At 43.3% G+C, this 13,787-nt stretch overlaps 5 protein-coding genes across 5 annotated transcripts; 4 read left to right on the forward strand and 1 right to left on the reverse strand.

Moving 5' to 3' along the window:
* Positions 1-2,262: 2,262 nt before the first annotated feature.
* EAE97_001843 (uncharacterized protein) lies at positions 2,263-5,289 on the forward strand (the record flags this gene model as incomplete). The annotated part of the gene is made up of 1 exon (XM_038872354.1): positions 2,263-5,289. One exon carries the CDS (start codon positions 2,263-2,265, stop codon positions 5,287-5,289), a length of 3,027 nt encoding a protein of 1,008 aa, XP_038736912.1.
* A 1,233-nt stretch (positions 5,290-6,522) lies between these two features.
* EAE97_001844 (uncharacterized protein) lies at positions 6,523-7,134 on the forward strand (the record flags this gene model as incomplete). Its single annotated transcript, XM_038872355.1, has 2 exons — positions 6,523-6,678; positions 6,943-7,134. 2 exons carry the CDS (start codon positions 6,523-6,525, stop codon positions 7,132-7,134), a joined length of 348 nt encoding a protein of 115 aa, XP_038736913.1.
* A 1,518-nt stretch (positions 7,135-8,652) lies between these two features.
* On the forward strand, positions 8,653-9,510 carry EAE97_001845 (uncharacterized protein; the record flags this gene model as incomplete). Its single annotated transcript, XM_038872356.1, has 1 exon — positions 8,653-9,510. The coding sequence occupies one exon, from the start codon at positions 8,653-8,655 to the stop codon at positions 9,508-9,510; it is 858 nt and encodes a 285-aa protein (XP_038736914.1).
* Positions 9,511-10,321: 811 nt separating this feature from the next.
* Positions 10,322-11,252, reverse strand: EAE97_001846 (uncharacterized protein; the record flags this gene model as incomplete). Its single annotated transcript, XM_038872357.1, has 3 exons — positions 10,322-10,404; positions 10,461-10,935; positions 10,989-11,252. The coding sequence occupies 3 exons, from the start codon at positions 11,250-11,252 to the stop codon at positions 10,322-10,324; spliced, it is 822 nt and encodes a 273-aa protein (XP_038736915.1).
* Positions 11,253-12,196: 944 nt separating this feature from the next.
* EAE97_001847 (uncharacterized protein) lies at positions 12,197-13,301 on the forward strand (the record flags this gene model as incomplete). The annotated part of the gene is made up of 2 exons (XM_038872358.1): positions 12,197-12,734; positions 12,790-13,301. The coding sequence occupies 2 exons, from the start codon at positions 12,197-12,199 to the stop codon at positions 13,299-13,301; spliced, it is 1,050 nt and encodes a 349-aa protein (XP_038736916.1).
* Between the last annotated feature and the right edge of the window lie 486 nt (positions 13,302-13,787).

Here is a 13,787-nt window from a genome sequence, read left to right on the forward strand (position 1 = left end):
GTTGACTCCTAGGCTAATAATACACGTGGTGCACTCGGTACGCGAGTTTCTGCGGCTGACTCCGTTTCTGGGCTGGTCCTTTTGGCTCAAATCAAAAAGAACCATGTTTGAACTTTTCTGCACCTCAACGGCGCTGTCTGGCTGTATGGCTGTCTGATTTGATTGTATGTCTGTTTGTCCAGCTGGACAATGGGGCCCTCTGACCCAAATAGATGCGAATGCAACCATTCTTTGTTCCACCCCTTCTCTTTTTCATGGTTGGAATTGTGTAGAGCAATCTGACGCAATCGTTTTGTGAATGGAGATGAAGATCAAATCGACCATTTTTGGTTAAAAACTTGGTGAGCTTATCTACTCAGATAGTAAACAGATCGATCATCGTTCATCTGAAGGGGAGGAATTTTTATACTTCCTTGGAAGCGGGCTAGAAGGCCAACGAATCAATTACAAGCGAGGGGTAAAGGTATGTTTATTCTACCCTGTGTATACTCCCAAGTATATATAGCCCAAGCAAAGAAGGTTCAATATTAATGAATCGGAAAAGTTTGATACCAGCCATCTCAATTTTCTTTCCCTTTCGCTCCTTCTCCTCCTCCCAAATAGGCTTGAGCGTGACGCTTCCGTAGGGAGACATGATGCAATGCGTAAGGAAGTCAGAAAAAGAGCTTTCGTAGAAAAAATCTTGTTCAGCCATCAAATTCCTTCCTATCACATAAACCGAATCCTTTGCATCAATATGCATGATGGATCTTTACAGACCTTATTCGTCAATCTAGAATTGGTGGTCGGTTGCAGATGAATGCACGAGGGGATACCGTGCTTCTTCTTCCTTTGGAAAGAATAAATAATGAGTGTTTCCGTATGGCATCTTGATAATTTGATTCGTTGAGTGAAAAGAATGACGGCTTGTAATGATCCAAAAAGGAAGTATCACCATATTATATCGTATGGCACGAACCTGGAAGAGAAGAAAAGAAAAGGCCAAGTTGTCGTACAGACCTACTTATACCCAACCCTTCATGTACACCTGTACTCTGTACTTGTTAGCTGTAGCCCGTATGTAGTGAAGTGAATCACTTCTGCCGTTGGCTTTGACACTTGGAAATACAATTAATTACAGGCAGGATTCAGACCTCACTCTCACTCGGTGCAGCACGCACGCACTAGAATCCCCCACCCTTTCAACCAATTAACGCGCTGAAGGAGTTCAATAGCTACCCAAACTTTATTACGATTCAGTAATTCACGAGGATTCGCGACATCCTGGGTCTCTTACATACCATACCGGGTACTCATACGTGCTGGGTATTAGGTAGGACTGTACCAGTAGATATTCACACATCTAACAAATAACACCGCGACTTAAGAAATCTTGGGAACATGATAAAAGTTGACGAATAACATCTCACAACTTCACGTCTCCACTTCTCCATTCATCCATCTAGAACTGGACAACGTTGACTGTTTCGATTTCTGCTTCTTTTCCTCTTCTTGTTAGGCTCCTCGCATTGCCATCTGTCATTGATTCAATTCGAACGTTTACTTTTCTGTACCTAAACACACACGCAGCTATCCACTCCGCTCCACTCCATTCCTTTTTCTTTTTCGATATCATACTGTTACCCTCGAATCCATTACATATTCGTTTCCATCAGTCCCAAATGCACTCAGCATCTCAGCGTTTCTGAATGTTTTAATTGGATTCGAGGATTGAGTGCTCGCTATCTATCCCATCAGAGAGGGCTTCGTGGAGCACAATCTGCAACCCATAATCGCAACTCACAACCTGCGATCTATGCTGATTCGAATCTTCATCAAAAGTGTATCACCAATATCCAATAAAAATCTACACATCTTTTGATCCTCTTCAGTCGAGACTGGATCGACACCATTTTACGAATTTCCTTTTTTTTCTCTGTTCAATCATCAATTTTTCGCATTTTTAACCAAGTGTACCACAATAATTCACCACCACCGCCCACCACTACAACCACCGCTACAACCACTACTACCACCATTCACATCCCTCACCACCCAGCCTAATTTATGCCTTCTGCCAACTCGCGATACTGCACGAAGCCGATACCACGAGGACTACCTTTATGCAACTTGCCGCACTTCTCGTTATGAGAATAATAATCTGCTGAAATAAGAACAAACTCGAAAATTAGCATAGGGTTTTCCCAAAATTATTTTCTTTTCAAAGAGGCCCCATTTTTATTCAACTTTATGCTCATCACTCAGACGACGAACTGGCTCAGGATGCCGTCCCGGGAGCTGGGAAGCTCTTCTGAAGCTCCAAATAGCGCTCAAAGTGTTGGAACAACTTTATTAAAAAGGCATAAGATCCTACCTCATCCAAGAGAAGTTCGTCCTTCCGATTTGGCGTCCCAATCACAAACATTCAAATCTCGCGATAGAAGTGCAGAAGCAGAATCAACGCCGTCACAAAATTCCGAAAATCCAAATCCGCGTATGTTGAAGCATACCTCGAAAAGGATTGGCGCTCCCCTACTTCCGCCAACTCCACCAGCGCATTCGCGACAGTCATCTGGCACCAGCAGTATTCTTGTTATACCCGCGCCGAATTCCGAGGTGCAGTCCGTGAAAGATTCCATTGTAGAATCAAAACCGACCACGCCAACAATTCAAAAAAGTCCACCCACTCCCGATGTTACACCTCCACGCGCAATGCCACCATTGGCATTCCGCCCAGCATTAGCAAGCTCACGTTATCCCTCTTCGCGAACAGATTCCTTCCGAACAGCGCGGGAAATTTTATATTCGTCAGATGAGGATGAAACATCCACAGTTCGACCACGAATTCCCTCTGCAAATCCATCTGAGGCAGAGGTATTACAAATTCCGCGTAAAGAAATCGGACTGGGCTTGGGTCTAGAATCCGACAACGAGGGTTCTGCAACACCAAAAGCAAAGGAAACACCATCACAGCAGGAATTTGGCGGTTTTGACGGAGAATGGGTTACCTCTCAAGGAGAAATAAGCGAGGTGGAACGGGAATGGGATGATAATCTCATGAGGAATGTAGTAGTTAGGAAGCGCAAAGATAGGAATACGAGCTTTGACGAAGAAGTTGCAAACGGCGAATTAGGGGAAGATAATTTGATTTCACCGACAGAAGCTTCGAAAATTGTTCGAAGATTACCTTTACAGGAGGATTTCGAAAGCCACCGGCTGGAGAAAGATAGGGTGGAGCCTACGTCAAAAGGTGGCACATGGCCTAGAGTACGAAAAGACACCACAGAATCTCCAGCATTGTCAGATACGAGAAGATTTTCTACCATGTCTGGTCACTCAACCACATCTACAGTCGTTGAAGCGTTCGTCGTTGATGTACCTCCCTCGCGAATGAGAACCCTTCGCCATACCAAAAAGCAGATTGGATTGAGGGATTTTAGTTCAACCGAGTCAACGATAAGCTCCACGACACCATCTGAGAAATCGAGTGAACAACATCATCGTTTATTGCACAAAGCCGAACGAATACCTGAAAGACACAATGGAAGTTTGGCATCGATTACTACCCCAAGCATCGCTTCGAGTCACAAATCGCGCAGAAAGATCATACGCGAGGGTGGAGTACCCGTTGTGGTCATTCCAGATCGCATGTCTTCGGCAAAGACCTCTAAACCTCCATCTCTACGTTCAACAAGTAGTCGACAAACTAAAAGGAGTAATTCCCTACAGTCGGCTCCCTTGTCACAATCTTCGAGAACAAATGAGCCTGGATACTTTGACATCATGCGACCTACCAATAAACGTACAATGTCAGAATCTGCAGGATCAAGCAATTCCGTACATACTATCGATTATCCTCCAAGTATTCCAACTCGAAGGTCTTCACTTTCCGCTCCAACGAGCCGAAACACTTCTAGAGCTGGTTCATTAACTGCTGAGAGCCTCAAAGCTCACAATATGCTCCAGGAAAAGCATTCTTTGAAGATAGATCTAGCAGAAGCGTCAAAACCTATTATCTCGGAGAAAGAGATTGAGCCACAGCATGCTCGTTCAAGCATAGATCACAATCGACTAAGTATTGATCATCCTGACGAACGACAATTTCATGCACGGCGATCCACACAAGCTACACCGTTTTCACAAGCGTCATACGAAACAGCAGGTACCGCAGCAACAACCGCTGAAATTTCGCAGGCTATGGCAGTGTCGATGGTTCCACATCAAAACAAGTCATGGACAATGATCCACAGAGAATCCGAGCCATCACCTCCCACTTTGAGACGATTGATCACGCAGCCAACTGTTGAGGTGAATGGTGAAGCTAATAACGGTCCTACAACTCCCCCGCAAAATCTACATACAATGGATGGAGTTGTCTCACCATTGCGAAATCCTCGTGCCCCGCCTGAACCACCGGCGATTAAATTTATTCCTCCAACTCCATCTGACATGTCGCCTGGAGCAGCAGAAGAACGACAATTAGGATTTGACTTCGATACTCGAATGGATGAAGATGATGATGATCGACCATCATCGTCAGACAAACTCAAACGTAACTTCTCTCTTCGTCGTGCTTTTACCAACCGGCGTTATTCAGATGTTGTCATACCAGAAACTGGGTTGTTAAAACGCACATTCTCACTGAGTGGTCGTCGCAAGGATATTTCAACTCAAACCTCGAAACCAGAGGCAAATCCTTCTACACATTATCCATCAGTTCTCGATCAACCCGCTGATGATAGCAAGTTGCACCCATTTTGGAGACCAGCCAATTTCTGGGACGATCTAGAAGAAAATGAGAACGATTCAGGTGACGAGGAAGATTATTTTCCTGAGTATCACAGTCCGGGAAATAGACGTGTGATACCAAAACGTGGCCTTAGTGGGAAATTAAAACGTACATTTGCGATTCTTCCGTTGTCATATAGTGATGAGGATTACAACCAAGCCCCTTTAGATCGAAAAACAATGCGAAGGTCTCCTAGTGGCAATGCTTTAAGAGTTGTAAAGCAAAGAAGCAATAACACATTAAGACGAGAGGCGGACCAGAGGATTCTTCGTGAAGCAAAGCCCGGAGAGTTCGGTCATGGCTTCAAAGAGGGAAATGGTGGTCGCATTCACACAATTCCTGGTATAGGTTTGAGGATTGAATATGTGGGTTTAAAAGGACTTGGGAAAAAACTCAGTGAAAGAAGAAGAGAACAGAGAAATGCAAAGTTGCGAGCCACTATCAGTGGACCCCGGGGACTGAGAAACGGAGTCGATGAGGTCTTGGAATCAAGAAGCGCTGAGTCGCGAAATGTGATTTGAAAAAGCAGAGAAGTGAACGATGCAGTATGGGGAAGGATATACCCGGTGGAATTAACGAATGAATGACTTGATAGAATTGGGTAAACGAAAATACCGGCGCATCTGGACGATTTCTTGGATAATGTGGGATTATCACCACATATGGATGAAAGCAATAAAGTTACGACCAACACATGTATTATGAAGGAAAGATTTGACTTTTTTTTTGCCAGCTTTTACTTTTTCTTTTCTACATGTACTATTCTGTATCTGCTGCGTGTTTGTTTTTCTTTCTGATGTGTTTCCTTTCTATGGTTCTTTTTCAATGATGACGCATCAAGCAGGCTTGGATGTTTCGTCTGTTATCTCTTTCTCATGAGTTGATTGGCAATCGAATGGATAAAGTTATGGATGATGGATACTCTAGGACGATTTTCTTAATTGGATGGCTGATGATAAAAGATTTACTCCATTGTTTTACAATTTGATACCGTTTGAGTCAAGTTCTTCTCTTTATGCTCAAGCTCATAGTCTGCTTTTGTTTTACTTCCACTTTAACGATGAAAGCATCTCTTGAATTCAGAAATCTGTAAGCTTTTATGGTAGGTTCAGCTATCAGTAGAAAAATGGAGGTGGTGTCTTTGCATGCTGGCTGGAGTCGGGGTAGTATCAAAATCTTTGATGAAGGGGTAAAGTGGACGAGTTGTGGTTGGAAGAGCTTTGAATCAGCTACGTGATGAGGGATGCATGTGCAAATGGTATGACTCAAATCAAAATTCTCAGATCATCAAATGGAATGAATATATATAATATACAAAAATTATTGATCAAATTGAAGCTTGAAATGTGAATGTCACAAGATCTGAAGCGAAAAATCAACGACGCTCGTGCCAGCGACAGCTAGCGGCCGCATTCCGCGAAATAGTTTCTCCACCTCTTTAAAATTTATTTCGGAAAAGCTCAGCTTGAGAAAATGAACACCTCAAAACTTTGAAGCGCACATTCAAAGAAGCTTCACTGCACGCACATAATCTTGTATATCATTGTGCTCATTTATTAGATGCAGCATTGATAGTCTATTGATCGCATACTCATATTCTGAGAAACGAACCAAATCTCTCGGGTCGGAACCAACAAATTCGTCGAGGTAGCGAGGTTGAGCATCATTGATTCTACGTCGAGACGCACCTTACCGTCGCACCGGTTGATCTTTTGAAGAGTTGAATATACGAAATAGAAAGGAATAGAGTCAAAATGGTTCAAGGCGCACTTAAATCGACGAAGAGCGCATTGGCGGGCGGAAATCGAGCAAATGGGGCAGGGAAAAAGGCGGCGTTAGGACCGAAGAAGGGACAGAGGGTTATCAAAGCAAAGAAGGATGGATTGAGGAGGAGTGAAGTTTTGAGGAAGGTTAGTCGTTTTCTTGTTTTTGTTTCTGGTTGGTGGGGAGAAAGGAGGGTTGAGGTGAAATATGATGACGCACTTACATATGCATGGCTTTCCTAGTGGTCTCCTCGAAAGAGTTGAGACTTCTTTGACGAGTTTAAGTACCTGTCTGATTTCTACACTAATGGTTCTTGCTTCAAAGACGCAACTAAGATTGGGAAAAGAGAGAGAAATATATCTTACAAGATGTTTGGAAAGAATCTCAGCTAATTGGGCTTCCCTACATAGAAACATTCAGCAGGTCTCACAGCCATGACGGAAAAGACGCTCGGTGCAAAGGCGGGTCATCTGGAGTTATTGGGAGTAGGAAAGAAGAGTAAGGGAAAGGATGGGAAGAATGCTGGGGAGACTAAAGGGAAGGGAAACGCGGGAGCGACGATCCATGGAGGCGAGAAGGGAGGAACGAGGAAATTTGGTTAGAGGGATGTGTGCTGTGTTCAAGGAAAGCCAGAGGATGATGATGAAAATGAGAATAGATGAGGAACTTATTTAATTGGTATTGGTATGGAGTTTGGTTGGCGCTTCTGGAAGGATAGGCGTATGAGGGATAGGGTCAGGGCTAGGGATAGGAACCATGAGAGGTGGGATTGGAGATGTATTGAAATCATTAAGATTTTTACATACTTATGCACGGATTGAAAGAGAGATTAGATACATCTCATGAATACATACATATCATAATGAAAGGCAGCCTTTCCTTCTTTCCAAGAAATACATATCATGTACTAGGTACTTAAAGCCTTTGTTTCCTTTAAACGAATAGACCCGCTCTTCTCTGCTGCATTATACCAACACAACACAATAGCCGGTGGATGAGAAAACTCGGGGGAGGGGAAATGATCAAGCTGGTCACTATTAGATGGAAACGAATGGTGGGGGGGGGTGAAATTGAAGTGAATGGTGTGCTGTAAATCTTAGGTAGGTGACCTACTGTTCGTGGTGACTAGCTATTTAGCTTGTTAGAGAATGGTACGTGCTGTTATGTGGAATGGATTGAATGCTTTATGATTTTATGATTTAGATGTTGGGAATGGGGGAGGAATGTGATAGGCATGGTGATGGGGATGGTGATTTGTTGAAGAGGTGTTGCAATGGAATAGTAATAGAAAGTGCTAATGTTTGTTTATTGATTATGTCTCGATTGGAGGAGAGGGGTGTCTGTGTTGAATGGTCTTTTAGGGAGAGGAAGGGGGAATGGTTTACTTGGCGTTGAAGATGGAAGGGTGGGGGGGGAGGAAAGCTCGTTTAATCAGGGGGCAGAGTGATATCAGGTAGTTTCTTTTTTGTTTCTTTGTCGGCTATTGACTTAAGTTCGTAAACCTGAATGTTTTTTGACTTTCCTGGTATCTTTTGCATGTGAATAGGACCAAGAATATGAATGGTGATATAGATTTGTAGCGAAGTGAAAGTTGCTTTGGGTGGGAGAAGGAGGAGGAAGAGTTGATGGAAAAGTGTATAGGGCCTTGGTCAGTTATTGTGCTGATACGATTGCTTGATGTGCATTCACGAGAATTCAAGTGAAACTGACGCACTAGCATATAATTTATTACGGTTTAATATCCCTATCCGCCGGGAAATGCAAGCTGTATTACTAGCATCTAGGTACGCGGAGCGTACATACTATATACAGCCATATTCCATACACAGTACCCTGAATATGAATAAGAACCACAATATCAAGAATATGAATCAACACATACCAAACTTAGTACTGTGCTGTATTCACCAAATCACGGTGATACATATAATTCCTAATCACAAATACACTTTTACCTAGTCTCATACCGTACCGTACCACAATGTAAGGAGCTGGAGATATATAAGTTCTTCTAATACCCTCCTCTTAATACTTTCAACTCTCATTCATATTCCGAGAATCCTCATTACAAGACGGAAAACCTCAATCTGTACGAAATTTCCTCGGGAATCAAAATCAAAATGACAGTTCATAACCCAAATCCTGTGCAAAATATCTACAATGCTCCTACACAGCCCGCATACGCAATTCAGAGTGGCCATCGCACGATTCCGTTGGGTCAGGGACAAGGATTAGTCCCTGGATCTGCAGGTATGGGAGGTACGGGAGCATCACCATTGGGAGGTGCGCAGAATGTTAATGCTAGTGGAGGAGTTGTAGCGAGTTCGGGTGGTAGGAGGGGACATGGTGGCAGTGCGCGGGTGATGGGACAGAATGCTAGGGGGGTTAGTCCGGGTCGAAACCAGAGTCATGGAGCGGGAAGTGGGAATGAGAATGGGAATGCTGGTGGGGCTTCTCAGCATGTGAGTGCATCGGGAATGCAGGCTCAGGCTCAATTTCAACATCGACATAATCCGGTCAACCATATGACTGCTCAGGCTCAAGTTCAGCATCAACAAAATACAGCCAATTATGTTCATCCTCAAGCTCACAATCCACAACCCCATAACCCAATGAACCACATCCAACCTCTTTTCGGAGGTTCCTTCGGTCCACACGCTCCCCACATTCCTCGCAGAGGAGGCCTATTATCTCAACTCTCTCCCTACGTTCCTCGCACAGGAAATACACGTTTTTCTCCCAGAAACCTTCGGGGAAATAGATCAGCTAACAGACCGCCAATGCAACTAACAGGCCTACCGGTATCATTTGGATATCCTGAGATTGGAAATGTGAATGCAGGAGGAATAGGAATGGGAATGGGATTCGGAGATGGAGGTATGGTTGTGAATGGATGGGATAGTAGATGGGATGGAAGTGGTTCCTTTAGGGGAAGTGCAGCTTGTCCAAGAGGTGGTCGAGGTAGAAGAAGAAGATAGGGTAGAGTTTGAGGAGGGATGGAGTGGATGGTGATGGTGTTGTTCTGGGGAGTCTGAGTTAGATGGAGTTGGGGTTGGGGTTGGGGTTTGGGGGAAAGTTTTTGGGATCGCGAGATAATGATGGTGGAGAGGTTGGCGCTGGAAAAACGCGGTTGAGTGGTTGAGAGAGTCTGATATCTACTGAGCTATAGAGGAGTTTAGTTTACAAGCGGGGTTTATTGTTTCTTCCTTGAAAGATTTCTGTTGAGTTTCTTGCTGTGATTTTGATGGTGATTGTGAGTTTTCAAAGTGATAATCAAAATGTCTTTGCTAAGAGAGGCTAGTATCACTGAATACTTTTTCGACTAATCTAGCTTTCCATCCAGGGGGATGGGAAGAGGAGTACAAAATTGGGCATAAGGTATACTTAGAAGCTTGTCGAATTTCCTTGCATAGTAAGCCACCAAAGAATCACACAAATTGGCTGAATCTCATGGCGAATTGCTTTCAGTTCATCAGTGCACTTCATGGTAGATTCATTTACAGCGCCAAATTCTGGATCATATACCGTGGACCTTCTCAAGATCACAAATCTCGATCTTCGAAAGCAAGAGGACTTTGAATGAAGTCATGATTGTAATCACCAGGATTCCTTTGAGAATATCACGATTGTGATGTAGGGTATATAGGAATAATGAAAACGTAATTAATTCTTTAGCCCTAACTGATCCTCCAATCTTCCTAGATACGCAAATCTACGCCTTGCTGACAATCAATTCTATATCAAATAACTGTGAAGGAAATATATTCTGAGTTTGTGGAACCTCACGTCCTAAATTGATCTCGGACGATTCAGCCAATTGTGCACTTTAACAGTGATGAATCGACCTAACTTTCTAGCAGACCTAGAATCTTCTGAAAACAAGACATCAGAAACAAGCCTCATAAAGGCGAAGCAGGAAGTGACTTACTGTCTTCAACGGCACTTAGAAGATTGACGTGAGAAGAAGGTTGGGATTTATTGGGAGAATCGCACATACCAGCATGGTCGCGAGCAGGGAGTGCTGATTCCATGTGGTCTTCATTTCGCTGTTCAATACAAGAATCAATGCCTAGTCTGTCCATCAATCTATAATAAGAAGCTTTATCCAGGACATACTGCGATGCTTCTGAATTTTCTCCCCCAAATGCTTCAAAATTGGATAGCGGCTGTGTAAAGACATGTGGTAGACGCAATTTAGAATACTTCTGGAGTTCAACGGTTCGCTCTCGTGTTCTAGCACGATTTTCATCGATGGTCGTATGCACAAAGTTGTGGACTCTAAGCCAGTAGCGAGAGCGATATTCTTGAGGATGTGGTATCCTTTCGTCTCTTCTCAAAGGAAAGTAGTGTCCGATTGGGGAATATTGACTTCCCCAATCACGTCCGAGTCGACTACTAGTCATCTATCTTCAAAATCAGTTGAAAACCTTCAATTAAATTCTTCAATTAGGCATACTTGGACATATGAGACGTTATCTTCTTTGATTTGAATGACAACAACAGGGTGTTCTTGTCCCTTGGGATTCAAAACGCAATTTTTGATACAGTTAAGACTTGGGTTGATTTTTCGGCTTCGATCCACCAAGTTGGTCCATTGGCAGGGTATACCGGGGATTGTGATATTAAGCAGAGGGCGCCCTTCGCGAGGCCGTGGGACGTTCAAGTCACGACGGGGTCGTAGAACACAGCCCACCTCAATATCGCTGGGCCGTAACTGCATTGTATTGGTAATTTGTGAAGCGAAAAATTAGAGAGTTTGAGCCAAATGATTTTGGTAGTGAAGTAAAAGCTATGAGGATGAGATTGAATCAACATGCAGAAGGGCGACTATCGACCCTCTCTTATACTTCAAGATTGTCTATCTACATCTATCGGAGTGAATCAATAGTAGTAATATATGAGAGAAAGAGGTTCAACCGTTTCCAGTCAATCCATGACAGTGGATGCAACTCTCCAATGCACTCTCCAAGGTCTCTTGTGCTTGTTGACTGGCCGTGAGTACAAGTCAACATCCAGAGCGAAAAAATACAGCCAACAATTCACGCAATGCGATGCATTCGAAAGACAGACTCTACGACACTGGTTCTTTTGTTCCAATTGCAAACAAGTGACTTGTTATACTGAACGGTATGTTGAAACAAAACACTCGGTTTGCTTGAAGCCATACAAAGCATGTTCCTCACCACATGTCTCGAAGTCTCAAAGGAATCTGGCTCAGAGGGTATCATCATATGAACGACCTAGAACGCTCGACGACTTTCTCTTTGATCGATGTATTACTGTGAGCCATACTGTCGTTTTTTAATTCATGACAAAAGTATGATACCAGAAGTTGAGACTGAAGATTTCATGCGTGCAAGTCGCGAAAGAAAAGACCCTAGGACTTAGCACGGCAAGTGCCTGACTTTAGCCGGTGACGAACTATGACCTCAAGAACCATTTGTGGCTTACTTCAATTTAAAACACAAAGATCATGATCAGTAACTTCGACGAGAGATTATAAAATTTTCTAAGTTCATTACAACTGAGGACAACAAAACGCGCACCTATCTATATGGTAAGGCCGGACGAAAAGCCCCACGCTCCTCACAGTGGCAATCAACACCTCAAAATTCCATAATACGCAAGCCAAGTAAAAGAAACCCAACAAACCGAACTGTCAGTATGACGTCCCATCAGATCTTGGCTTCATTCCAATCAACGAATGAAGTCTATGAAATACCTCTTCGACCTGTCAAATTTCCATTTATCCTTCCTGCTCATGCACCCCATTTTTCGGATCAAGGGTGGTCAACCTTGTCTTTCTCACACACGGACCCTATCCACATTTCTTCTCAGAAGCTTCTGCAAGCAAGTAAATCCTTCTTTGATCTTCCGCTTGAGTATAAATTTCAGTTTCTTACTGGGAAGGGTACTGAGGAAGGATGGAATCGGGTGGAAGGCGAGAAGGAATTCATCACTCTACGTGAGATCAATGCCACACCTCCAGAATTGTTGGATACCGTGAAAGAATTCTGGGATATTACTGGGGATGTTTTGAACGAGATATTGGGAGAAATTGCTAGTAGCTTGGGCATGAAGAAAGAGTTGCTCACACGGTATTCTGAGCCATGTCTCAAGCTCCATCATGAGAAGACAGCAACCATGATCAGACTATTCAGGTACGAAAGTGATGGAACAGAAGGGAAGGTCGTTTCGGAACGTATGTCATCATTATTTCGTTCGAAACACAAATATTAGAAGGCTAATTTTGTTAGCACATCGTGACCTTGGTCTCTTGAGCCTATCCATTAGCGATGCTCCTGGTCTGGAAGTTTTGGACATGCAATCCAAAAAGTCGTTCCCAATTGAACAATCGTTCGAGGGGAGAGATACAGGAACTTTGCTCGTGGGGAGAGAGTTGAATTTCTTAAGCAACAATAGATATCAAGCTGGTGGCCACTCAGTACGTATGTATCCAAAAATTGTGACCAGGAACGAGCCATATGGAAAGGAGAATGAAGCACAACAAGAGATGCCGGCTAGGAAATATTATAGATACTCAATAGTTTTTGTACTTCGGGGTCATGAAGATGTGCCCATTGATACAAATGAATTGAGGACGCCGATTACAGGACGATGGAAGAAGCCAATGAAGGGACTGAAGATGGGGAATCTATATCGGCGCTTCATGAGTAAACATGTCAATATTAATGTGGAAATGGAGGAGCGGCAAAAGCAGAGGAAGAGGTTGCATGAGAAGAAGGCGAATACGATGATAGGTCGATGAGGCCAAGATCATCATTCGAGGTTTGAAAATACGCGTTGATAAAATGTGGTGAGCTGATGATACTCATAAGGGGATAATGGTGATTGAGATCATGAAGTTTGCTAGAGTAGTGCTCAAATTACTGGCGAACTGAACATTGCACTTTCAGGAGAGACAGTTTTTGTACAATGTAGTACAGCAACTTCACTATTTGACTTCCTAGTCCACAAGAAGAAAATCGCTATAATTGGATTCAAAGTTGTTACACAACAGAATCTCGGAATGCTATTCTCTAGAGCTAAGATTTCGTCGTAGAATTGGCCGCGTCTTTACACAAACACTTACCAGAAGTTGCTCACGAGCCAGTCAAGATGTAGTAAGCCCATTAAAAAACATTCTCAGGTTTTCTGTCGCTGCACTGCGCGGGAAAGGCGGCGATTAGAACAAGAATGAGTTTAACGGTAGTTAATATATACACCTAAGTAGGTAGGGCAGATTAAAACAACC

Source organism: Botrytis byssoidea (assembly GCF_014898295.1).
Source record: "Botrytis byssoidea strain MUCL 94 chromosome Unknown BBYS_003, whole genome shotgun sequence".
Classification (NCBI taxonomy): Eukaryota; Fungi; Ascomycota; class Leotiomycetes; order Helotiales; family Sclerotiniaceae; genus Botrytis; species Botrytis byssoidea.